Here is a 27,259-nt window from a genome sequence, read left to right as displayed (position 1 = left end):
TTGGTCTTTGTGTTATGAAAAACGTGCTACTTGCCTTTCAAAACCTGCTAGTCCCTCCAAGCCTTCCTCCTCACTATATATCATTATTCATCTTCCATTACTCTTCACTTGGCACCTTCTTTAACATCACAGCCTACACCTGGAACTGAAGCCCACTTCTTGGGCACCAACCAGTCTCATTCCCATACCCACCTGTCTTCAGGAAGTCTTCCAACAGTAGTGCAGCATGGCTTCCTTTCTCATTTGACCAATGTATCCTATATTTCTGTGGCTAAATTAGATTGTGAATTCATTGGGGTATGAACCTGCTCTCTTCAGATAGAGGCACAGAAATCAGAACCACTCAAGTTCCAATCCTTGCTCTGACACTGACTTTCTCTGTAGGCTTGGGTGAGCCGTCGGCTCTCTGAGTTGAACGGGAGTAGCTGTGCAGTGGATGCACTGCAGCCAGGCACACCGGGAGAAGTTACCCGAAGCAGCGCATGTCGGGGTGACCCTGTTATGGGCTTCCCTCCTCATGCCAGTTCAGGCAACTAGAGCCTGTACTAGCGCTAAGAGAGAGCATGGCCTTTGTTCCCTGTCACAGTGTAGCTGATCCCTCTACAGTCAAGTTGGGAAGAGCAGAGGCTCCTTGTACTGCTTCCTCTTGTGCACTTGGACTGGGACTAGGAACAATCTGGCCTTTAACATCTCAATTTCCTCATCTGTAGAACAGGCATAAGAAAATTTACCTACTTCCCGGGGGTGTCATGGGGATGCATTACCTGATGCTTATTAAAGTATTTGAAGGGTACAAGTGTCAAGTATTATTATCATTTCATATGTTCTTTAAAATCTTGCACATGCTTATGGCACTCTAGCATTCCTAGATTGTTAGCTCTTTGGGAGACGGGTCATGTCTTCATGTTTGTACAACACCAGGAAGAGTAGAATCTTGGTCCTGATTGGGGCATCTAGGTATTACGGCAATATAAATATGGACTACTACTACTATTAAACACTAATAAGTCTTACCATTGTAAGGGCAACAGACGCCTGTCGTCAGCAGGGAGGACTGAACCGGGGACCTCTGGAGCTTAGTGCATAAGCCTCTACAGCATGAGCTAAAAGCCAGCTTCCTGTTAGCTAAGGCTGTACAGCAGACTCATTTAACTCTCTTTCTAAATGGTCCCAGTGCCACTAGATGGGACAGAACACCACACCCAGGAGGTGTGTGGGTTACATCATCACCATATGTTCCTTGTTTTGTGCAATTAACACAAAATTAAAAAATTCTAGCTAGCCCATCAGTTACAGGGAAAAAAAAGAAAAGTCTACATAAAAAACATCCACAGCAATTTAACCTCTGATTCCTTAATAAAAAAGCCTATCTGGCATGAGATCAGTCGCCACAGTGCTGCCCAATATGAATTAAAAATACAGATTTATATTTCTCTCAAAGTGTGAAAAAGGGAAAAGTCAGTGGCAGACCCACAAGTGTCGCAGTTCCAGTGGACATTGTTCCAAGTAATCTTACTGCAAGAACCTTCTGGAATCTTGGGCTCCCATTTGGTTGGGCCCACAAGTGAAGTGAGTTGTACAGCCTTCACCATCAATGGTTGCTATGTCGTGTTTGTCTGTACCATGCAGTTTGACATGGTTAGCAGTATTGGTGCTAAGAGGAAGCTGAGCAATGAAATAACAGGAGTCAGATGGGTCTCAGGTGCAGTAAGAATTAAAAGTTATATGCAGGAAAGCTTGGACAGAGATTTATTTGCACAGCGCTTGGTTCTACTGTATTAGTCCCTCACTTTATTATCATATTTAAAGCAGAAAAAAGAAGAAAAATCCTGTTGTATTGAGACTTAAATCTCATTTGGTAGTTTCAAAGGGCCAGATTCAATCAAACTCAGCCTGGTGTCTGCATGTGTTTGAGAGGAGAAGTGGGGGAGTGACCATTCTCCGTGCAGCAGTAACTCAACAACATTTTTACTGAATATGGATCAAAACTGCATCTCTTGGTTTTGTTTATTTTTAATGCTGGAAGTTCATGAGAGCATCAGTTTTAACTTTTTAATTCACAACATACAAAACAGTGTATTAGTGCTTTTCACGTGAAAACTTATTGCCAGAGCCAAATCTGCACGTTGCTGTCTCACTCTCTTGGCTTCCATTAAAATCAGTGGAGTTACACCGGTGTAAACTTGACGTAACAGAGATTGTAATCAGTTCCTCTGTTTTCATTTCCATATGTGATCTAATGGCAAAATCTATCAATCAGCTTTAATGCTTAGAACACCACCGAGATGTGCCAGATAAATTATATGCTTAGAAGGACATATATGCGACAGATTTCCAAAGGGGCCTCAAAACAGCCTCAAAAATTGTGAGTGCAGATTGGATTTCTTGCACAGAGTTTTTCACAGTCTAGTTGTGCACCTGAGAAATTTATATTTGTGCATGCAAATAATATCTGTGCATGCAAATTGTGATGTTCAACACCTAATGACTGGCTGTCAGTACGCTATCTGTATATGCACGTATTGTTGGCATGCACTGAGCACCACTGATGTGTCGTGCTTGTAATGCGGTTATATATTTTGTGGCAGCACCGTCATATTTTGGACAGAAAGGACACCTCAGGAATGTTATGTTGCTATTAGTTTCTTTTTATATTCTTGGTGACAGAGCGGTAGATATTTTGTTTAATGAAGGATATTTATCATCTGAAATTATTCAATGGCACATGAAAATTATTTAAGAACTGGCCAAATTTAAGGACTGGCCCTCACATACCAAGAGCAGCCATAATCTGTAACATCTTTCATCCAGGAATTTCTAAAAAATGTACAGAACACTAGTTAGAACTCAGAACAATACACGTAATAGATGTTATTCTATGCGTTTTGCTGATGGGGAAACTGAGGCACGGAGCGTTTAAGAGACTAGCTAGTCACACAGCCAGTTATTATTAGTAATGTATTATAATAGCTGTACCAGCATATCTGAGAAAATGAACAGTTCAAATTCAAAAACATTTGTAGTTATTTTTCTAGTATGTCTCTGGGAAGTCCTGTAACTCTTTCCCTTTTCCTTGAATGGGTGCATCCTGTTTAGTAAATGCAGATGAGCCAAGAAAAATCAGTAAATAGCTTAGCATGCAGGGAGAGGGACAATGGACATTTGACCCTCCTGGTATTACTCTAATTGCTGGTTGAACTCAAGATATTCAATGTGAGCTTGTTGTCTAAGCAGTACTATGTGGCCCACATCCTCAGTTGGTGTAAATCAATGTAACTTCATTGAACCCAGTGGAGCTATGCCCATTTAAATCATCTGAGGATCTTGTTGGGTCTTAAGATCATTTCTACGTTCCCTTGCAATGTAAGCACCTAGCCCATAGTACAACAGAAAGATTGCGGGGGGAAAGGGGAAATAGACAAGTAAGGAGGATTAAATATTGTTTGGTAAGTAAATAGATGAGATGAGGGAGGGAGGGTGATGCATTACATAATCCTATTCTGTAACTCACTAGTATGGCATTGTCTCACTATAAGAGGACTAAGATATTTATATAAATTTTTTTAAAAGTACTGTTGACTTCTTATGTAAAGTTAAGAGACAGCAGCTGTCTCCTGAGACATGAAGGGAATAGCCAACCTGAACATCCCAAGTCTCTGTGCCATTGGATGCTCCCGGTATTGGACTTTCTAGAAGATGTTTCAGATTATTTTTCTGCGTGTGAAAAGTCTGTATTAAAAATCTACAGCACAACCTCATTCTCTGAGATGACCTTTCAGCAGCCCATTTTGCCCAGGGAAGTGACTTCTCGGGTCTGCTGGATTTGTGGTAGGATGAATAACTCTGATCTCAATTGTATATCAAAGGGTTTGCGGACAAAAAATACTCTTGCTAAGTCAGCAGGAAAAAGCAGGCCCATGTTGGTTAACAAATTCACATAACAGCTGTTGTGCTCATTCTTGTAACTTTGCTAAGCTACAACAGTTACATATACGCTCCATAGCATGGGGAAAGATACTGTAAATACTTACATATGCATTTCCTTAAATAACTGGCACATTCACCTTCAAATCATATTCTAATATAGGAAAACACTACGTTGAAATAAAGTGACTGGTCAGATTTAAACTGACAAACAAGAAAATTCATAAATTAGGTATTCCAGAGGGTCTAATATCCAACATATGACATTTAATACCTTACATGCTGCAGTACCCAGGCCTAACAGGGTGGCTTCAGGATGTACTAAATAATCAAGGGAACCTTGAATTGCCTTTCTACATTTAGCTAAATGAACCAGTGGTACTCAAAGGAAAAGCACGGCTTATTATGGGTTGGACTGAGTAAATGACATAGACTGGAGGCAGAATGTATTCTAAAGTGCAATGGAAAAATATGTATCATCTATTAGAATAGCTTTTAGTAGGTTGATGAGAGGGTTACAATTAATCAACAATGTGGCCAATGCAGGAATATCATTAGTCAAGCTGTGGAAAAAGCTCAAGCTAACTCATCTAGCTAGAAGACTGGGACATAGGACTGTGATGATGGAGATTGTGCAAACAGAAGACAAACCCTTTATGAAAGCAGCTTCAATGTACTCTGCCACCCAGAACCCCATTTCCAGAACCCAAAACTAGGTCCCTCCAACATGGAAGGGAGTCAGCCCATAGAAAATGCAGTTCCTCAGGGAGTAATGCTTTGACTCAGAGATGGATTTGGAAGGAAAAGGGAGTGGAAAAGGAATTTGGAAGGATTTGGAAGTGGCCAGAAAATCAAAAAACCAGTAAGTCCTAGAAAACATATTATAGCCTGAGTACCTCAGGGTTTTCCACACAAAGTTCATCTATAATTTTATGGGCATCATAAATGGATTGGCTGAGTGCTCTGCCATCTTTATTCACAGCAAAAAGGACAAGGCATGTGTTGCTTGGCTTGTATTTCTAAGCACTTCACTATGGATTTAGTCTCCTCTTGCGCCTGGGAGTGAGGTTTGTGGTGGACCCACTGATCACATACTAAATATTCTGAACAACTGGACAACAGTCTTACTCTCGGCTTGAAACCTCATGCAGTGTCATTTTTACCTGTGAAGAAATGTGAGAAAGACAAGGTAATTTTGGTAATATCTTTTATTGGACCAACTTCTACTGGCAGAAGGGACAAGCTTTCAAGCTACTCAGAGCTCTTCCCCAGGTCACTTCTTGTTGTGTTATTTCATTTTGACCAAAATTTACTGAACCTGAATTTAACCAAATTGAATTAAAATTGAGTATTGTCTAAAAGGAAAATTATCCTTACTTCCAGCAATCCATGAAATTTGGCTATTAAAACACGTCGGACCCACATCTTTGCTAAGCTAACCTACGTTTATCATATTTCACATGTAGACACATTAATTCCACTGTGAATAAGAGTGGCAGAATCCAACCCTTAATTTACATAAAAGCTGTGTGTGAGGGGGACTGGATATCTCAGGGCATTGGGTAATGGTATAAATACTTCTTAGCTCTTAACTTTTAAGTTCAGGTCCAGCCTGTGGGCTCTACTGTGCAATGACTTCCATGGGATTACTTGCGAGAGTAAGTGTTGCATAACTGAGCACTAAAGGCTTAATCCAAATCCCACTGGACTCCATGAGACCCATTCTATTGACTTCAGTGGCACAACAGGGTGTTAGTCTGCACGTACTGAAAGTTGGTACCATCTGATGGCTGTTTAATGGTCTATGTGACATGAGTTTGAGTCCCAGTGGATAAGTGACTGTCTCATCAAAAATCACTGCTACCACTTGTTAGCAGTTTCATTGGACAGATTAAGGATTGAATAGGCATAGGAAATGAAAAATCCTTTCACCCCTACAGATGGTAGAGTTTGAAGCACATCAGCAGTCCTGTGTGGGAAAGTTGGCTCTGCTGATGCCCACACAGTATTTGTTCTGTGGATCAGCACTGGACTCTGTCCTCCAGGACTGTCAGTCTGGAACTTGTATAAACACTGCATTTCTGCACAGCTGTAAAGGGGGCGGGGGGAGTAGGTTCCATCTTCTATTTGTCTCCTTTAAGATTACACAAACTTACACAAACATCCGGTTGAGGAGAAAGAGTGCTGCCATGAAAAGGAAAATGTCACTTTGTTTCCCCATAACCCAGAATGACAGCAAATTACAGAAAGCCTTTCCCAGTTTTTGTAACATCAGAGGAATGCCCCACATATCGTACAATTGATTTTCCATTAAAATGTTGTTCAGTTGTTGACTTCTAATTTACAGCGTATTGACTGAGAAGCCAATAGAAATCTATAGACCATTATGGTCAGTTCTGTGGCTCATTAACTTTGTGCCATTAGCACTAAAGAATATGACATTTTTCACTGTACTGTGCAGTTGTACATTAGATGAGAATACAGGCATGTGCAGAACGCTGTGTCCACCCAGCATCCTTATAAAAAATGCTGCAGGACTAGATGGTACTTGGACCAAATGCAGAAGGACCAATACTGCAAGATGAGGATGTGATGCTCAATTTATGCTAGTTCTATGCTGGTGTAATTATGTTGGCTTCACTGGAATCATGGTAGATTCCACTTATTATGAATGCCGCAGTTGCCAGTAAAAAGTTGCTATTATCCAGCAGCTGCCGATAAGCAGAAGGCAGGTTTGTGGGGCTGCAGCCAGGAAAGGAAGTGCTGGGACATGGCTTCTCTGCACCTCACAAACCTGCCTGCAGTCAGGGCAGCAGTGGGGAGTGGGACCGCAGCCCAGATGCCAGGGCTTTCCACAGGGAGGGGAGGCTGTGGGAAGGGGGGCAGTAGGGACTGGGAGCCTGCGAAGCTGCCTGGTACCGCTCCCTACAAGCTGGGAGGGGAGACTGTGGGTGGGGCAGCAGTGAGAAGAGGTACCGTGCGGCTCCGGGAGCACCCTTGCTTGCCATGGAAAGCCCTGGCATCCCACCTGCAGCCCTGACTGCAGCCTCCCTTCCCAGCTGGCGGAGTTGGGACGCCAGCTGGGGCTCCCCAGTGAGGCGGTGATATGAGCCACCAGACCCTTACCTCCTATGTGGTCCCCAGGCGCAGAAAATTTGCAGAGCTGCATCAATAGCAGGAAGCGCTGCCAAGCACTTACATTCCAGCGCGTCCTTCCCTGGCTGAAGCCCTGCAAACTTGCCTGCAGCCGCAGCCTTTTTTCTAAACAAAAGTTTTCAATAAGCCACATGCCGATGCCAATATCAAAATCCCATGAACATTCAGGACAATGGGATGGGATTGGGTCCATGCAAAACGTTGCTATTAATTGGAAGCTGTTAATATCAGGGTTGCTATTAAGTGGTATCCACTGTATTCCCAGTTTGCACCACTGTAGTTAAGTGGAGACTCGGGATCATAGTAATGTTTTGAGGATAATAGGGAGTGTTGCCAACTCTCATAATTTTACCTAGGGACCACAAATGGTGTTTCTCCAGGAGTCATGTTAATATATGAGAATAGGGTCTTTCTTTTTTTTTTTTAAAGTAAGTTTGTAGCCCTCATGATTGTGGAGAAACCTTGATATCATGACATGAGCGTACCCTAAAGACTCCAAAATCAGAAGGCAAATAAGACCCCAGTATCTTATTTTTGTAATAATCTCGTTTTTAAGCCAATCTCAGGCGTTTTGAGGCCCCAATGATTTTTGAACACTTGGGGTTGAGAGTACTGGCACAGTTGAGCACTCAGCACTGTTTGTAGGAAGAGCCAAGATGGTGTTTAGCCTGATCTTTCCCTGATCCTGGGTTCAGTCCAGTCCCTGGTATAATTTCAGCAGATTCAGAGCTACTCTTCATTACAGGCAGCATCCTGCTCCAGCAGTCAATGATCACTGAGGTGCTGGGATACTCTAGACATACTTTCTTTCTCCCAGGAATACTCCTTGAGATGGGAAGAGCATGACACAGAATGACCACTTTGGTTCTCCACCACCCAGGGATTCCCCTTACACAGAGGAATCTTGAGAGAGCCACTTAAGCTGGTTTAATAGCTGGGTTTTTTTGCCACTGAAGAGGTACAGAACATCTGGAATGAAGCCACTGGGGCCTGATTTCTCAAGGGCCTGAGCAACTGCAGCTCCCACTGATTTCAACTGAAGATGTAGATGCTTAGAAGGTCTGAAAATCAGGACCATGCTGTGGAATACCATGGGCCTGAATTTCCTCTCAGTGATGCTGCTTTTACATCTGCGCAGGTCTATTAACTACAGTCAGGTCCTGTGCTTTTTACAAGGGCAGGAATAGAGTCATATTTGCAAGGACACTAGGATCCTCTTAATTTACACATATCCCAGTTTAAACCAAAATGTGCTGATAAAGACCCCAATGGCATTGTTTAGAGATAGTCCCTAGTAATGGGTGGTATGGAGCCATACTGCCCCACGGGGAACACAGCCTCTGCAGGCCTGCTGTTACATCCCTTTATAGGATCAACTTACTTTACTCCCCCCTTACGCTGCTGACTGGTTATACTGGCCAGTGCATAAGGTGTGTGAAGCCAGAGTGTCACCTCACGCCCACTGTTCCTTTGAGAGCACCAAGAGAAAAGGAGCCCATGTGATCCCCCAAGCACAAAGGCTGCAGTTCTGCCTGGCCAATATATGGGTTGTGGAATTACGATGATTTGGAACCCACAACAACCATCAAATTGTACAGTAGCTACCTACGTAGCCACATGATCTTATTTTTGTTACCCCATCTTCCTTCCCCTCTACAGTATGTACTGCTAACTGTTTTACAGTGTTACAGTGTATTGCTAACAGCTGATAGCGATCCTGGAGAAGACGAGTAGACATGCTGTATTGGCAGAGTTGTGATGGAGGTAGCTTGAGTATGCTAACATTTGCCGTGATTCTCCATACACTTATATCAGTTTTAGACTAGTATCACTCCACTGAGTTACATATATTTATTCCCGATTTACATTGGTATATTCAACTGGAGCATCAGCTCCATTTTGAATGGCTCTGAAGAGTATTAAATGGCCATGTCAAAAAGCATTTGTGGAGCTTCACTGTCCTTATATCACACAACAGCCACACTTCACGCTAAATCCCTGTGATGGGGTAAAGTGCTAACAAAAGGAGTAAAGACTCTGGAACCAACTGTGTGTTAGCCAGAAAAAGGCAAGAATGGGGAAAAGGTCATTTCCCATTCTGGGCCTTTGCAATAAACTAATCATGTGAAGTGGCTCAGATAGGGAAATAATGGAGTTCCCCTCTTTGATGTCTGCTTTTTGAGGCAGCGGTATGAAGGATGGCCATTTTCTTAGGGAACAATAACAAAAAGCTAAGCCCCGTTTGCTGTTCATTTGCTGTGACATGAAGAACCCTGTGCCCCTCCCCACTTGTATCTATTCTAACAGCATCATGATTGAGTGCAACCAAATTCTTCCACACACATTGTCTACTATGCTTGTCTATAAACATTTTAAGTGGGTTTTGTGCTGTTGAAAAATGCTGGTCTGAAATCCCTTAAAGACTGAAGCTCTCTCCAACCAGAGAAACAGCATGGCAGATTATAAATTCTTTGGGGCCACGACTGTTTTTGTTATGTGTTAGTACAGTGCTTAGCACACTGGAGCTCCTACATGCTACACTATACAAATAATTAATAATAATAATAATAATAATAATGGGCATTGGAACTGCAGGGTTCACCACATTACCCCCGGCCAAAGTGTTTTACTCCTGATCTGAAAGAACCAACTCTGTATGTGAGATGAAGCAAAACCTCCGTGTTTATCCAGTCCTCTGCCTCTCTGCTCAGCTGGGTCTAAGTAGAGAGAAAAGGTTTGAGGTAGACGTATAAGCACTGAAAAGGCAACTCATTTATACAGACCCCCAAACAACTGCCAGACTGCCAGCCCCAAACTCTTGATACCCACCTGGGCTGGATTCAGACCAGTAACCTAGAAGTTCACAGATTGTCTAGCTGTTAATCCTTTGAACTCCCCATAACCTTTCTACACTACAGGCTACATTTTGCACCCAGTCACAGTGATGTAAATCCTCAGTTACACCACTGGCTCCAAAGGAGTTACTTCAGATTTACACCAGACTGGGTGAGAGCAGGCTCTAGATTCATGGGCCCAGTTCTCTTCCTATACTGATGTCAATGAGAAGTAACTCATTTATATCAGACTGCCTAGGGAGGTTGTGGAAGCTCCTTCACTGGAGGTTTTCAAAAGGAGGCTGGATAGCCAGCTGTCTTGGATGGTTTAGATACAACAAATTCTGCATCTTGGCAAGGGGTTAGACTAGATGACCCTTACGGGTCCCTTCTAACCCTATGGTTCTATGATTCTAACTCCATGGAAGTCAATGGAGTTCCACTGTTGTAAAGCTGGTGTAAGAGTGAGTTTGCTCCCAAAATGCCAAGTATTCCTCCTGGTCAGAAAGGCTGAGTTATTTAACAAGCTTAAATTTTCTCCTTCCATGTTTTTGTTTTTAGTTTCCTTGCAGATTGGCACTGGTTTGTACTAAATCCTTCCTGAAGAAAACTATTGACTTCAGAGGGAATTTTTGCTTGAAGAAGGACTGAGTAAACCCTGAATAAGGGCTTCAGGATTTCGGCTGTTGTCATAGCATTGCCATCAGTCCTGAATGGCCATGGGGATATAGAAGGAGTCTGCCCCTGTAGACAGCACTGGGATGGCAGCAACTGGGGAAGGCAGAGTGCTATACTTTTTAAGATACAGTAAGGTCTGATCCTTAGCTCAATCCTAACTGAGATTGTGGAATGCAGCACAGGCATAGTGCTTCCAGCATAGGCAGGCATAGTGCTTCCAGACAATGCCATTTGGTCACTGTACTTTGTTCCCATTCCCAGCACAACTGTGATCCTTGAGGTATCAGTTAGTTCTGTATTTCTGAGAGATCTAGGCCTCTGGATGCACATATGTAACTCCCATGGCATTCCATTGCCCACTGAGAAGGGACCAGGGCCTGGGAAACATAGGCAATAAGCTAATTGATGTGTTTGGTCCATAAAGAGGAGCAAAGCTCCGGAACTTAAATACTAATGACTATTTTCTGTACAGAGTGACCACAATTCCCTGTAGTTTCCACCCTTGCAAAAATAAAAATAAATCACCTTTTTGAAAAAGAAAAGAAAGAACAACAAAGTGCTTATAAATAGCCTTTACTGTGCTTACTTTCACTGAGCAGAAAAAGCCTGTTCTCCGAGCTTGTACAACCCACATTTTCATGTGCCCCACCCACATAAATCCAAGAAATGAGCAAAGCACCAATTAATACTGGTAAGTTGTAATGGTCTGTGTAAAGCTTATTTTTCAGATGTAATTAGTAAATGTTTGTAAAGCTCTTTGAAGATGAAAAGCACTGTATAATTACTAAATAATAAATAACAGTAGCCATTGTTCAATCTATACCACGGGAGGGAAGGGGCTGAAAATGTTACAGGAACAGAATGAGAAGGGTTCTCATTTTGCACTCTCACTTGCACTCTAACGCATAATGTAATGGAGTTTCCATATTACTGACACGTAGGGCAAAATTGTCAGTACCTTCAAGTTGGCTTGTGTGTGTATGTGCACCTATTGTTGTGCATACAACTAATTGCACCCACAAAACCGACATTTGCCTGCAGAGATCAGGGAGTTAGGAACCTGCTATGGTTGTGTGAGTATGTGTAACAGGGTGGTCTGCCCTTCAAGGGGCAGGAAGTCTGGGGCCAGCCATCCCTGTTCCGTTATCAGCCCCAGCTAAGAAGGGGTAAGGTGATCCCTATTAAGGGCTACAAGAGCCCAGTGAGCAGAGCTGCAGGAGAGAGATACGTTCCAGCAGTATACCCTGGAGCAAGGCTGGTGTGTCCTCATTCCAGCACTGAGATAAGCAAGGGGAAAAGCCTCTGGGAGTTGTAGAACAAGATTGGCAGAGGAACTGCTTTTATTTTGATGTTTCGCCTAAGTTTTATATTTGAAGAATCAAACCGTGTCCAGCAACAGGCTTGGGCATGGCAGTGAGACCTTCCTGGGCTCGGGATACTGGCCACTAGTCTTGCCTGGTCCAAAACAGTGAGTACACACAATCAGAATCTGGGGTTGGGCTTGTTTTCTCATAAAGCCTCTTCCACCACTACATGCACACCATGGCTCCGACTTTAGTGAGCCCAGCTGTCAATGCTGCCTCCGGTATTGCAGATGAAACACCAAATTTGTGCTTGTCGGCCCCATGGGATCTCGCACATGGGGAACACCAAAAACTCTTTTCTGCTACCTGTTCAACATGTATGCAAGACCACTGGGGAGATGGTGTCTTCAGTATGCAGACGTCAGTCATCTCTATTTCGTAAGATCCAGATGGTGCAGTTGAGTGATTCATCCAATGTCTGGCTGAGATTAGGGGTCGGATGAGACCTAGGTAGCTGAGACTCAGCTTCAGTAAGACTGAGGTTAAGATGCTACAGGGAGTTTTCTTCACTACATTCCTGCTCCAGTCAGACTTGCCACAAGCTATGTTGCACCAGCATGAATGAAAACCATCATCACTAATTAATAGTTGAAGAAACTGACAGAGTAAAGGATTTGAGAAAGAAGGATGAGCTTGTGGTTAAGGCACTGCACTGAGACACAGGAGATTTGGGTTGAATTCTTTGCTTTACCACACGTTTCCTATCTACCCTGGGGCAAGTACCTTAATCTCTCGGTCCCTTCTTTATTAAATTTGGGACACTTTCCCGCATTCTTGGTCTGTCTTGTCTATTTGAATTGTTAGATTGTTCAGGTGCTACCATACAGCGATAATAATGACTTGCCCATGGTCACATCAGAAGTCTATAGCAGAGCTGGGAATAGAATCCAAGTATCCTGTGCCCTAGTCACAAGATCATCTTTCTTCCCAGTGATGAGTGGTGGTTTTGCCCAGCCTTTTCCAAAAAGATAAATAAAATTGCAATGTGGGATCCCTTTAGATTTCAGTGTTGTTTGTGAAGCTTATGTTTCATTTCTGTTCCAGAGAGGCTGCCCTGCCTTAGGCACATAATGTAGCATAATTCACTGCTCAAGCTTATTTCATTCAGATTCCCTTAGTAGAGACTTCTGATTTTTTTATTTAGTGACTTTTTACCATGTGGAATGGTCAACAAACGGAGTTCATTTTTTAGCTTAGGCCCATACAGTTAGTCTCTACTGTCATAAAAATCTATCAAAGATGTGTTCTGCACCGAAAACAACTGAGGTATAATGCTGTATATCAAATCTCTCTAGTCAGAAATTCCTTTCTGAGTTCTCTTTAGAGGGGCTTTTTTTTAATTAGGAGGTGAAAGGAGTGGGATCGGATTAGGTTGGGTTGCTATGAGTATTTTTTTAATGAAATTGGCTTTATTAAGTAATCCAGTATTATGATAATGCCTCCTTTCTTTCTAAAGGCTGGTATCCTGTGGACAGTAAGCAAGGAACAGAAGTTAAATCACTAGTTTTAAAGGGAGAATACTTAGTGGTAGTAGGGAATATGATTGAATTATCTCTGGCTGGCTGGTCGAGATTGTGCTGTCACACCACACTACATTCTGATCAACTCCATTGAAGTCTGTGGAGTTACTCTGGATTTACAATGGAGTAAGAATAAGATCCCCATCCCTTTAATTTATTTTAGGTTTCAGAATGTTATTTGTAATTTAAACAGGCCAGAACTTCCCTTCAGGCACACCCATTGATTTCAGTGGACTGGACTAGATAGATCTGTAAAGGAAGAGCTTAGACAATCACATTTTATACTCTCTGACACCTTTGAACACAAGGTCAGGGAACTTGTAAATGCTGATGAACAGCTGAAGAGCAGCTCAGCTCAGCTAAGAGTATTTTGTTCCCTGAGAGAGCCTCTGGGTGCATATTCAGTCTTTGCACAGGAAGGGGAGATTTGGCCACTTCTGAAGAGTGTGATGCCTCCAAAAGTGGAAATAGCCCAGAAGCCTTCAGGGCCTGCTAAAATTTACCCTAGAAATTGGCCATCTAAGAACATCCTTCAGAGAGGGCAGAGGTCAGTGTGAAATGCTGGCGATTTGAAAATGTGTGAAGGCTCTAGGGTTCAAACAGAGTAGAACAGCCTGCCCTAAGAAATAAGGCAGGTGGGGCCTAATCCAAAGCCCATTGATACCAACGTGACTTGCAATGGTATGAAAATGTGTTTCCTCACAGCCTAATAGAATAGGGGCATGCAATTCTGAAGGTCCTCAGAACCTCAATTTTACAAACATCAATCTTACGAACAATCAGTTATATGAAACATTTTAGGAGGGAACAAAATGTCACATAGGAAAAGTGATGGCGAAGAACAAGTCAACATCCTTTCACATTCTGATGTCTTTGATGCATTAGAAATTGATTTGCCATGGTTTGAACAAAAATTAAGTGATGCAGTGTACCATACTGTAATTTATGCATCCTACCTATCATCATTATGAGATATTCAGTTTTATGAATTCCTTCATCCCCAATTAGTTTGTAAAATAGGGGTGTTACTGTACACTGTAAAATTGAGATCAGAATCAGTGTAAATATTACCTACAAACTACCTGCTGGAATATACCGCATATACCAATTTTGGTAATAGATTTTTACTAGTTAGGATGAGAATGTGATCATTTTCCTTAAGATTGCATTGATGGAACTGATTCTCCTCTTACACCAGTGTAACTCTACTGACTTTAGTAAAGTCACTCCTGATTTCCACTGATATTACACCAGAGAATCAGGCCAAATGTATCGTCATTAATGACTCAAGTGTGGTGACGTCTGAAATCAGATTTAAACAAGATAAAATTTATAAAATTAAAAACAAATTCTCTTACACACAAAGACCCCTTTTCCCTATTCTGGCAGTTTAAAGGTGCTTTAAAGTGGGTGTATATTACTTTTATGCCCATTTGAAAGCCCCTTTTACACTGCCAGAGTGTGTAAAGGGGCCTTAATGTAAGTAACTCAGAACTCAAGCCACATGGTCCAAAACAGAATGTAGCTGAAATGTACACCCATCTAAATCATACAGGTAATGTCATAGAATCATAGAAGTTGTAGGACTGGAAAGGAGCTCAGTAGGTCATCTAGTCCAGTCCCCTACACTCGAGGCAGGACTATGTAATAACTAGACCATTCTTGACAGGTGTGAGTCTAACCAGCTGTTTAAAATCTCCAGTTATGGAGTTTCCACAAGCTCCCTAGGCAATTTGTTCCAGTTCTTAACTACCCGGCGAGTTAGGAAGTTTTTCTTAATGTCCAATCTAAACCTCCCTTGCTGCAATTGAAGCCCATTGCTTCTTGTCCTATCCTCAGAGGTTAACAAGAACTTTTCTAACTCCTCCTTGTAACAACCTTGTATGTACTTGAAAACTGTTCTCATGTCCCCCTCAGTCTTCTCTTCTCCAGACTAAACAAAGCCATTTTTTTCAATCTTTCCTCATAGATCATCCTTTTTTTTTTTCCTATTTTCATTCTAATTTGAGAGTAAACTAACAGGGTGATATATTGCAATGATAAATACTGGGACAACATTATTTTTTAGGTACAGAATCCTAAATCTCTAGAACATCTTGGCTTGCCTAATTGGGCAAGTGAACTGCTTGGAATATGTACAAAAGCCTTGGGAAATTCAGAAGATTGGGCATTGACAAAAAATTGAACAGTACTGAGCGTGCTTCTGAAACTTGCACAGCTGCAGGTGCTTTTTATGGCAATTGTAGAGCATTTTCTTTGAAAGTGGGAGGTGATTAAGCCGGTAACCACTTCCTAAGCGTAATTAATAGTATGACTGTTACACCTTAAGACCTCAGTTGTTGATCTGTGGGTGCATATTGCTGACACCTAAGTGGTCATTAACTATAACATTTAATAAAAAGACGTTAGTGTTTCATAAAATCTCCTTCACACTTGGCTCGATTTCTCTCCAAAGACCTTCACAAAGTCTGCAGTTTCATGTAACACAACCCTGTGTATATACAGTGCAGTATTTTTACATGGTGGAACTGTTCATGTTCCAGCATTTTACAAATGCTGCATTAGTGGAAGACTTGTGTGTGTAAATCTGTCTCACTAATGTATAATTCTCTGCATGAAACACCCTATCCCCTTGCCACATCTACCTAATCACAAGTTTTTGGCATAAGACCTAGTATAACACCTCCAGGATTGTTCTACAGAGCCTGAAGCATTGAAGATGTCTTAGAGTCACCAGAGAGGTGGTAAAATTATAGTACATCTGCCCTTCTCATTCCTTGGCATCAGCTGCTCCGAAGAGAAACTCCCTGTAATGCCAGTGAATGCCTGAAGCCCCAAGATCAAGACATATATTGTAAAAGAAATTCCAGCAGCACAGATGAAATCTGACTTCCCAAAGCTTTCTAAGCTACCAAACATACTAATAAGAGAGCCAAATCCTGAAGTGAATGAGATAATTTACCGAGAATCATGGTGGATTCTCCATCTCTGGCAATATTTAAATGGGTATTGGATTTGTCTTTTTAGAAAAAGATATGCTCTATTACAAAAGGAGTTAGTTGTGGGAGGGTCCCTGGCCTGTGTTATATTGGAGGTCAGACTAGATTATCACACTGGTCCCTTCTGGCCTTGGAATCTATGAAGTTCTCAATAAAAGTAAGGTATGGGCTTTTGTGTATCAACACTGCCCTCCACTGGAAGGAAGTTCAAATCGGCTCTAATATATGTGGCGGTTTTCCTCTAGTGGCTGGAGGCCTAAAAAGCAAGTAAGTAAAAAGACCATACCTTCCAGTGTTACTCCACAGTCCCAGGTTTCCATATCATGGCCCAAGAATTTCTAAAATATCCTGGGTTTTTTTTAATTTCTTCAATCAGAATGTTCAGATTTTTTTATAAACTACAAATGAATGATAGTACTGATATAAAATGTTTTGTGCAGCCTCTTTTACGCTCATCACATAGCAAGTGTGTGTTTTACACTAACCATTATTCAAGGCCTAAGCTCACACATTGCAATATGAGTGTGGTGAGTTAGTGAGCCAGCCAAGTCGGTGCAAACCTCCTGCTCTAGCCCCTGGGGGTGTGGGGGAGATAGAGAGCAGGTACTTGCCAGTTCTCTGTCATCAGAAGCATAGCGAGAAAGTGCAGTGTGGATGCAGAAGCTGAGGTCAGTCTTTTTTGGATCTGCTCTTTTGCTCCAGATGGAGCTTTCTGACTCCCATGAAACAGATCAAAAGAAGAAGCCAGAATGCTGATCACTTGAGGATTTAATAATTTTGAAAAATGTTGCCAGAAAAGTGTCTTTTTTTTAAAAAAAAATTGAAATATGGTTGCCCTACATGTACATCCTAATATTACTACAGCTGGCACAAATTCCTTTAGCTGTAATGGAAGAGATCTGAGATTTTTGCAGCTAAAGGTTCTAGGTTTTACTGTTGTCACAGAAAATAACTGTCTTTGGTCAGTAAAGTTCTTTCATCAGCTGGTCCTGTAATTCACAGATCATTTTTATGATTTTATGAAAATTCACTTCTCACCATCAGTCTTTATCAGTTCATGCACATTGGATGATTGCTTTCACATCCAGCACTCAAACTGTTTGTCTTTGCTGAAATTTAGATGGCTTCTCTTTTGTTTTCTTTAAACTTATTATAAATGTACAGGTCACTGATATGAAATGAGAGAGATTGTACAATAAAAGTAACATAATTAACTAATAGTATAATACTTATTCCTCCGTTCCTGTCCTGCTTCTGCTAAATCAGGATTTTTTAAAGCAGGCCCATAACAAAACTGTCAGCTTCTCTAGACTTGCAGCATAGCAGTCAAAGTAGTGAATGCTTTTATTTTGCATAATTCCTATGAAAGTCATTTTTTTCTCTCTCTCTCTAGATCCAGGCAGGAAGTTTTAATTATTTGAAGTGCTTGTATATAAATGATCATTTAATTTCCTGATACTGTCTCTTTCCTTACTTTTCCGTTTGATGCCTGACAGGTAACACAGAGATTCTGATGAGAAGGTGGAGACACATTCCTTAAAGAAAGAAAGAAATGTATAACTAGGAACAAAGGAGAAACAGACAACCCAGAATTACGATTTCCAATTCTAGTTTATATGGGCTACCTGTAGAACCGTTCTCTTCATGCTTGTATTTATCTACTCCATTTTCTTCCCCCTATGGCATATCATTTTATTTAAAGAGGCCTGGCAAAAATTACAAATTATAGACTTGATTCTTTCCTTTATACCAATGTCTGTCGCTAGTGTCTTCATTGAAGTTAGCAGCTCCACCCTAAAATTGCTGTGAGGAGAATTAAGTCCAATGCACATTAGTGTGTTATTTACAACACCTTTATTGTTAGTATTGAAAGAAAATGAAAAATCATATGTACTTTTCACTAGTGGGGCTGTTTGCTTACTTTTTCCATTCCATTCACTTCACTTTGGCCATTGATAGCAGACTGGTTTGGGAGTCTATAGACTTCACTGTTTACTTGCTATGTGTTAGCACAGTGCTCTTCTATACTTGGTTTTCTAACACTGCAGAGGAATGTTCGATCCCTTGCCCTTCTCTCCTCATGGCAACAGTTTTCATTAAGGTCCTGATCCTCGACTTCGCTCTGCCCCCTTTGTACAGCACCAAGAGCACAAAGGGCATGGTGCTGACAGTTTGGGATTCCACTGGCAAGGGAAAGCCTTGCCAGGTTTACTCCACCAGTTCCTGGCCCAAAGCCCACATGGGGGTTCAAATATGCTTTTCTTCAGCTATCCTGGGCTAACAGAACAGACCCTAAATGGGTCATTATTGAGGTTGCTTGAATTTGTTCTATGGCCTGAAGTGACCCCCCAGCTGCCTCCAGGGCTGAGTGGAGGGGTGGAAGCAAGGTAGCAGAAAGCCACTTATGCTGGCTCTTACTTTTATCCACATCTCTCAAAAAAAGGGGGAAAAAAAGAGAGAGAGAATATTTCTATTCATATTAAATAGTTTTTTAAGCAACCATATTTTGGAATTGTGACACACTGAAATACTACTGCATTTTTTTTTTTTTTACTCCTGTATGCTGAACTCAATAGAAATAAAACCTGCTTTCACATCACAGAGGCCCTGAAAACTCCATTTTTGTGGTTCTACAGTAAAAAAATTTTTTTGAAGTATTAGGGAAATATTGAATTTTAGAGCCTGACCCTTGTAGCTGCTATGAATTCCAGACATAGAGCCTCTTCAGCACTGGGCCCGAAGGTGCTTCAATGTACAGAGAATTCAGGCAGCTGAGCATCTCACAAGTTTGGGCCCTAAATTTGTAAATTAATTACATGTTGCCATTCTGAACTAAACTTTTATTCCCATTTCTAGGTGGTCCCATCCTCTTGAAGTTTTAATAAACCTACTTGTGGCAAATATTGCAGGGCATGATAATCTCTTGTTTAAATTAATAATCCACTGATCCTTTATTCTTTTTGTCCAGGAGGTCTTACACACCCATTCAAAACCATGTCACAACGAGATAAATAGGGCCAGACTATCCACTGTATAAAATCAAGATAGCTCTGCTGAAGACAGTGAGTGGAGCTATGCCAAATGCACACCAGTTGAGGATCTGGCCTAAAGGGTTTTGTAAAACAGGCAAACTATTTTCACTGGTTCGCTAAGATCAAGTGTCCCAAATGCTTTTCCTTTAAGAAATTTGCTGAAGAAAGAACATAAAAATACCACTTGCATTGCATTGTTGTGGTTGCATTTCAGTGTTGCAGAGAACTAGCACAGAAGAGGATGTATATTTATCTGACAAACATGATTTACCATTCAATGTTAAGCTTTTATTTAACATTAGATTCTATAAACATGTGAAGTGTATCCATTAAATGGCTGTTCTGATGCTCTCTTAATTTTAGGATATATGCACATTAAAGCAGACATGGTGGAGAGGTTATTATGGACTCTGACTTTGAAGCATCATTGCACGCATGTACTGGGAGCCATAGTCACCTGCTTTAAGCTATGCGGAGCTGCATGTACATTTTATTTGACACTGTTCCCTATGATGAGTACACTGATTGATTTGCTACACATCAACGTTGTGTGTGTAGTAAATTGCACTTTAAAAGAGATGCAAACCACTTGTTAGAGAACCTTCTGTTTCTCCTGCCAGTGAGTGAGTATCATGGGTGTGAAAAGTTCCCCACTTACACCCTCACTAATTCTGGAGCACCTACCCCGTGAAAAGTAGTACTGAGGTGGCAGTGTGTAAATAACAGTGCTATAGCACAGGGATACTCAGACCTCTGTGATTCAAGAGCTAAATTAGCAATCAACATTACCCAAAAGACCCACAGTAGTGTGAATTCATGGTTTCAGTTACTATTTTTAAATATTATTCTCACAACAAAATGACTGACCAAGTATTATTTTATCAACTACAATTGTATACAAGCCTCAAATTGCTATATCATTGATATTCAATAATATAGCTAATTATTGAATGTTAACTAATGTTAACCCTAAAGCAGTCATGAGGGAAAATAGGATGCCATCACAGGAGAAAGCCATCATGACTTTGATGCCATCCCATTCCATTATTTTCAAGCTCTTAGAAACACGTTTAAGTGTGTATTAGGGCTAGTCATCAAGTGTCTCTGTGGACCTCTCTGTTCAACTGATGTTGGAGAGGTCTCACCCACTGGAAGGTAGGTCTTTCTGAATTTCCCATTGAAAGTTTTAAGATAGATAGGCCAGCTCTATATAGGCTTCACACTTAAAAAAATAAGGAAGAGCGGGGATAGTGAACATGAGATGGTAGTGAAGGAGATCAGAAAGCAAAAAGGGAGGAAGAGAGAAATAGGGAGGTGATGGTGCAAAACCATCTCAAAACAATACCAGATACTTTAATGGTATATTATGTTTGCTCCTCTAGTCTTCTTGGCCATACAACACAAGTAGAAGTGCCTTAAGCTAAAAGCCAACATCTTTATGAAAACCACTAGTGCTTTTGCCCTTGCTGTATGATGTACCTTTAACATTCATATTTACATGAAGGGTATACCACTTGGGAGGAGAGGATTCGTGGGGGAGGTAGGATGCCTCACAGATGGTTATCCTACATGATGGAAAATGTTCAGATATGAACCTTGTGCTCAAGTCTATCTCTGCAGGGACCCTCTGAAAGACAGAACAGTGATGCGTTTCCTTTGTGGTTGTTTCAGTTACTTATTGGTAGAGATTTCTACCCCTGCAGCACATTTCTGGAAGTGCGCCACTACCAGAGCTGAAGGTTGTAGACTGTTACCAGCTAATGACAGTGGTAAAAAGAATGGCAGGTTCAACTGTGAGCCTGACCAGATGGAATGGCTCACAGTATGCACAACTTTTCATCTTCAAGTCGCTGGTTCAAATCTAACCCATTTAGTTACCAACTGAAAACTGCCACATTATGACTATTCAGTGGGTTATGTTAAATGAGTTGAAACTCAGTTCCTCATGGACCTGTTTCTCCATCATCACAGTTTGCATTACTTGGTGCTTTCAAGAGAGAGGCCAAGGATTGAACAAGCATGGAGACAGAGCTACTTTCTCAACCCAAGATGCACTCTCTCCAGGACAAATTTGAAGCACTGTGGTGGCGGGGGTTTGAGAAAACTTGCAATGCCCCTGCCCAGGATGTATCTGCTTGCTAGCCAAATCATGAATTCTTTTCCCAAAGGCTGTCTTTCCAGCAAGCAAATTCGCTCACATAGTTAAATACTGATTGGGACTGAAAAGCCAAAGAGCCTATGATACAACATAAGTAACTGAATCAACACGTTCTAGGGTGAGCAGAAGATTGGAGGAAAACAATTTCTGATTTGACCTATATTCAGAAAGGGGTAAAATGAAACATTTTGTTGTCTAGAAAACATTCTAATTATTAGCCTAGGACATTTCTGAAATGTCCTTGTTTTCAGTCTATATTCATAATGAAGATGTTTCTCTGTCCTTTCTTCTCCCCTTCCCCATTTGTCCTTGAACTTGTGATCACGCAAGGAAACCACTGAGAAAAGAAGAGAATGGAACCAGTCGAGCTGAATATGCAATGACGTCCTCCCAGAACAACAAAACAGTTGATAATGCAGTGGTATAATCTCCAGGACCCCCACAAGACATGGGAGGTGTTAAACTTTAAAAGCACACACACAAAGTATGCAAGGTGGGTGAAATAAGGAAATGAAAGAAGCTCTGTGGCCATGGACTTCATTTCAGGAACAGTGCACGTATCAGTTATTCAGAGAAGAAAAGCAGACTGCTCTTCAGCCTTGCTGATTGTCAAAGGGAAGATAAACTTGCCAATCAGGGCTACCCAGAAAAAAAGACCTCACAAAGGCATAATCACTGCATGCCACATCTGTTGAAAGCAACATCATGATGCCTCCAGCTTCTGTTCCCCCCCCCCTTTTATTTTTGATTATCCACAAAGAGCTGCTTAAATTGGGTCCTTTGATGTGAAGGTGATATGTCAGAGTGGCAGCAATTTATTATAAATGGGTCTGAGATTCAGAGGGTGGAAGTCTTCACCTGCGTGCTTCTCCAGCTTGTGCAGTGTTTTCTTTTACAAGCTAGAAGCTTCATAGTCTCAATTAACTATTATTTTGTTATTAGAAGGAAAGGGTTTTCCGTTAATCCACCGAGCAACCAAAAATTGCATGAACTTGTGAGTTAACCCAGGAAATACAGCTGCAGTCTGGTGACTATGCAATTTCCATGGCTGAAGACTTTTCAAACAAAAGAAGTCAAAGTATGATAATTGGCAGTTAGCATAGCTTATTAAAGATAAGATAATATTAAAAGGTGCTTTGAACACAGTTACTTCATAATCAGCCTCTATTTTCCCCAACATATCCTTTATCTCCTAGCTTTAAACAAGTTCTAAATTTCTCCTCCTCTGTGAAGTTCTGCACATTTACTATATTTGCATCACACAGAACCATCAGAGAATCCCTCTAGAAAGGATTTTGTTTACAGTTTGGAGTGAATATTTGGGCTTGATCATGTTGAAAGGACTAGCAGCACTGGAAACTGAAGTCCTCCTTATCTATCCGCTGATCAACTGCTGGGGCAGAAAACAAGTGTCATTTCCTGAAGGTTTCGCATTTCCTGAGCTGGCCCACCAAGGACTTTGTAGGCCTGACTTAGAGGACTATTTACTAGTGACTAGTAAATCGGTGTGCCCCTGTTGGCTCAGTCCTCTGCATTTCCTGAGTAGAGACTGCCAATTGTGCCAAATTCTATGTGATAGCTTTGTGTTGTACCTTTTTGTGACATGGATTGCAGATTATTAAAAGTGAAGCTGAATCCATCAGACTCATTTCACTTAGGATCTCAGGTTAGACTTAATCAGTAATCCCCTAGGGTAAAGGCCAGTGTTTTGTCTACAGTATTGCCCACCCCGACCTTCTGACATAGGATGTTTGGAAATATTATTTTTGTCATTCAATTGGTATGTCTCCATTTATCACTGTGCTGAAAGTATCAATGCAGTGAAAAGAAAGTTATACCACACTCCAGCTTCTCGTCTTGCTGTCAAAGCTTCAATAATACTTTGTCTCTGTGTCTTTGAAAAACTCAAAACAAGCCATTGCAGTCTCACTGAATAAAGTAACTGCACGTTGGCATTAAAATATGTCAGTACTGAAACATGTTGATATTTTTAGTTTTACATAAGGATGGGCCTGAGCTGCAAAACTTGGATCTGGATTTCCAACACCCCATTGTTTGAGGCTTTTCCATGTCTCATGGTTTCGGGGACGCTGTGAAATTTGGATTCTGAAGCCCTTCCCCAGTAAAGTTCCAGGGTACTCAGGTCAAGAATTTTGTTTCAGACCCATCTCTAGTTTTCTATTACCTACTGAATGGATAGGGTATATGTAAATATATGTATCCTTTCACTGACGAAACAAAACGCTGCTATATACCGTTGCTGAGGAATCTATGGAGTTATGTGATTATTTTTTCAGCCTGTCATCCCTATATAGCAATTTAGGTACATGAATATTATTTTTTAAATGTCAAGTCTTTCTTGAGGTGGAGTGAATGCAAATGCAAAAGTGAAAAGAAATAAGTAATCCTTCACCCCAAGAATATGATCATATATTTCCCTGCTGTATTTATATTGTATGCTTGCATAAAATACACTGATATATTTTTAGGTGGAAACAACAATAACAGAATTTACAATTTGAATCTACGGTCCCAAATATTCATTGCCTAAGGCAATCACCCCCTAAGTACTATAATAAAAACATGTTACTGTCTTTCCAGGGTTTCTCAATGCATAAGAATATTTGGTGTAGTTAATTATGTTTTGTCTTTTTAATTTTTTTTTAAAAAAAATCATATAACTGTGCCATAGTTTGAGACTGGTTGCATGCATAGCTGACAGTATATAGTATGATCATGGTCCAGACTCCCCATTAGCACCTTATCTTAATGCTCGCTGATTTTCTTTATTTCCTAGTAAAGCTTTAAAGACATGCTCTGTAAGGCCAAGATTAAAAAAGGGGTTTGCAGATCACTACGTCTATTAAAATGTATGTTTTTGCAAAAAATCTAAGCACAGGCCATATGGGCTTAATCCTAATCTCATTGATTTCAATGGAAAGAGAATCTGACCCATGACCTAAAATACAATCAAAATTTAACCCATGCTCCCTAAATTATTTATAGTGGAATGTGTGACCTGAACAGTGAACACAAAATGGAGAGGCAGCATGTTTCAATGGAAAGAGCACTGGACAGGGACTTTGGAGACCTGGGTTTTATTGTCAGTTGTGCTGCGGACCTGCAGTGTAATTTTTGGCAAGTCACTTTGCCTCTCTGTGCCTCAGTTTCCCCCGAGGGAATAACGGTACTTGCTTTCCTTACGACAGTGTCTTGAGATATATAATGACAAGCACTGTATAGGAGCTAAGTAGTAGCCAGATTTGTGGACAGTTTCAATGAGCATACTAAGGCTCATGAATTGTAAATTGTTGTTCACCATAATATTGATCTGTTATTGCTGAATGTGCACCTCAATGCATTTAAAAAGCAAACACATCTAAAATTCTTTCATTGGTTGCTGGCCAAGTTAGGACAGCAACAGTTAAAATAAGCAATTTCTCCTCTCTGCTTTACCAAAGAGACTTTACTCTGAACATTCACGGATCTTGCTTTTGGAATAGGTAGAAAATTCTGCAGGGATAATTCTGCTTTTAGAGTCCTGACTTTCCCACCTGCAATTGAATACATTGCCGCAAAATGTAAGGGGATCTTGAGAGGGGCACTGGGAGAAATATACTGGAAGTGGATTCCAATCTTCAGAAAAGAGAGGCCAGTGAGGTGATGCCTTGGGGGACAACTTCTGAAGCTTTCTGTTGAGTTCAGGGTTTTGTTTAAGACTGCAAAGCTTCAATAAAAGGGGCTTGTGTGTTCCCTTATTACCCATTTAATTAAATATAAAAGGAATAGAGCAGCCTTGAGAGATAAGCGTTGCGCTAAAACAGTGACCCTGTAGAGCAGGAATTGGCGATTCAAAATAGAAATTCACAGGATTTAAAGTATATTTTTAGCCTCTAGAATGATAAAGTGTTGAAAGGCCCTGTACAGCTAGATACACCAGATGAGGATCTGGCTCATGATGTGAACTCAGGGTGATTTACGCTAGCTGAGGATCTGGCTCAGAGAGTTACGAGTTTCTAGATTTGCATTCCTCTGTTACTAAGACAAGACTTTACTTAGTGACTATAGCTTTAACCTCTAATCATGGTCAGACTTGCACATAAACTACCTGAATATTTTATGTCTGAGACGATAAAATGAATTAACTATGATTTTTCCTTTTAAATCTAATTTTAAATAAATATTTGCAATTAGAAGACTCATAGCTGAGACCAGCTCTAAAGGGTCTGATCCTGCAAACTGCTGAGCACCCAACCCTCACTAACATCAAGAGAGTTGAAGGTGCTTAGTCCCTTGCTAACTCAGACACAACAAACACATGACTAGCATAGAGCCCAGACCCTGCTTAGAAGCTGCAAAAACAGACTATAAAGGATGGACAGTTCTATCGGTTTAAGGTATAGAATATACATGTACAGACCTGATTCTCCACAGCCTTGCACTCTGTGTTGTCATTTACACTATGCAAAGTGGGTAGAAACCTATTGTTCTGATTTGGTGGCATTTTACACTCACTTTGTAGAGGTATAAATTACTATGCATAGTGTAAGACAATGGAAAAATCAGACCTATTATAAATATATATATTTACAATACTCCCTGCATCTGTACAAACAAAAATATGATTTTATACTGCAAAGATAATGTGTTAAAATTAATGCATGAATGTAAATATTCTGAGATCTGCCTTCTTGACTGTGTACCACATGTACAGATGAAAACAAATATTGTTTATGGGAAATCTGTATCGGTGGTAAATGACTAAAGAGAAAAAAATCAGAATTAATGTTGTCATGTTTCTCAAACAAGCCATTAATGTATATTTAGAATTTAAGGATATTGCTCAATAAGTATGTTCTGTACCAAAAACTGTGTTGCATATACAGATTGTGCAGTACCCTATTTAAAAAGGCACCATAATTAATTTTTATTTTAAATAAAAATGTAATTATAAGTTTCTGTGTCTTGTCATTTGAGTAGCTGAGAATCTATATGCATCAAAGGGAAACAGAAAAACAGAATGAAATAAGTACATTTTAAGGGCTTTTCTAATGTCACCTATACTAACTACAATTGTTTAACAATATAGTGCCTTATGATTTCTAAAATTGTGGCTATTGTCCACAACTTGTATTTAGCGGGGTTCCAGTTACGTCCTCTTCACCAGTGCTTCCTAGCCATGGATACATGCACTGCATCAGCCAAAATCTTGATGTGCCTATCTGTAGTCCCCATACCAGATGCTTAGTACCGAAACCGCCCTCTCTTGCCTTAATGACGAACCCACAATGCGACTTCTGTGCTGGACCTCACCTTTCAACTCTACACACTCTAATCCCCAACAGCTCTTAGACTAGGAGGCTGCAGGATGCCTACGAATGGGAACCAGGAACTTGTTACGTTTTTGGTTTCAGGGAAAAGTGGTGAAGTAGTAACTTTGTGGTAGAGCCAAGCAATGAAACTAGTAAAATGTTACAGCTGCCCAAAAAAGGGTTAAAACTATTGGCATTTTCTGTCTGTTAGGCTCAGTGGTATCATATATGGGGGAAGTGTGAATAAATTCAAATAAGTATCTCTAACTTGCCTAATAAAAA

At 40.8% G+C, this 27,259-nt stretch overlaps 1 protein-coding gene across 2 annotated transcripts in view; it reads left to right on the top strand.

The window, feature by feature from the left end:
• PRIMA1 (proline rich membrane anchor 1) overlaps positions 1 to 26,619 on the top strand; it is an 82,196-nt gene extending 55,577 nt beyond the window's left edge. Inside the window, exon 5 of one of the 2 annotated variants that reach the window (XM_048854894.2) lies at positions 21,996 to 26,619. In XM_048854894.2, coding sequence (XP_048710851.1) covers positions 21,996 to 22,092 — 97 coding nt within the window. In that variant the 3' untranslated portion in view covers positions 22,093 to 26,619. The other variant, XM_075129842.1, reaches the window with a different exon arrangement.
• The last annotated feature ends 640 nt before the right edge of the window (positions 26,620 to 27,259 follow it).

Source organism: Caretta caretta, chromosome 6 (genome assembly GCF_965140235.1).
Source record: "Caretta caretta isolate rCarCar2 chromosome 6, rCarCar1.hap1, whole genome shotgun sequence".
In the NCBI taxonomy this organism is placed as follows: Eukaryota; Metazoa; Chordata; order Testudines; family Cheloniidae; genus Caretta; species Caretta caretta.
Note: the sequence above shows the minus strand (reverse complement) of the source record. Positions and strands in the feature narration are given on the sequence as shown.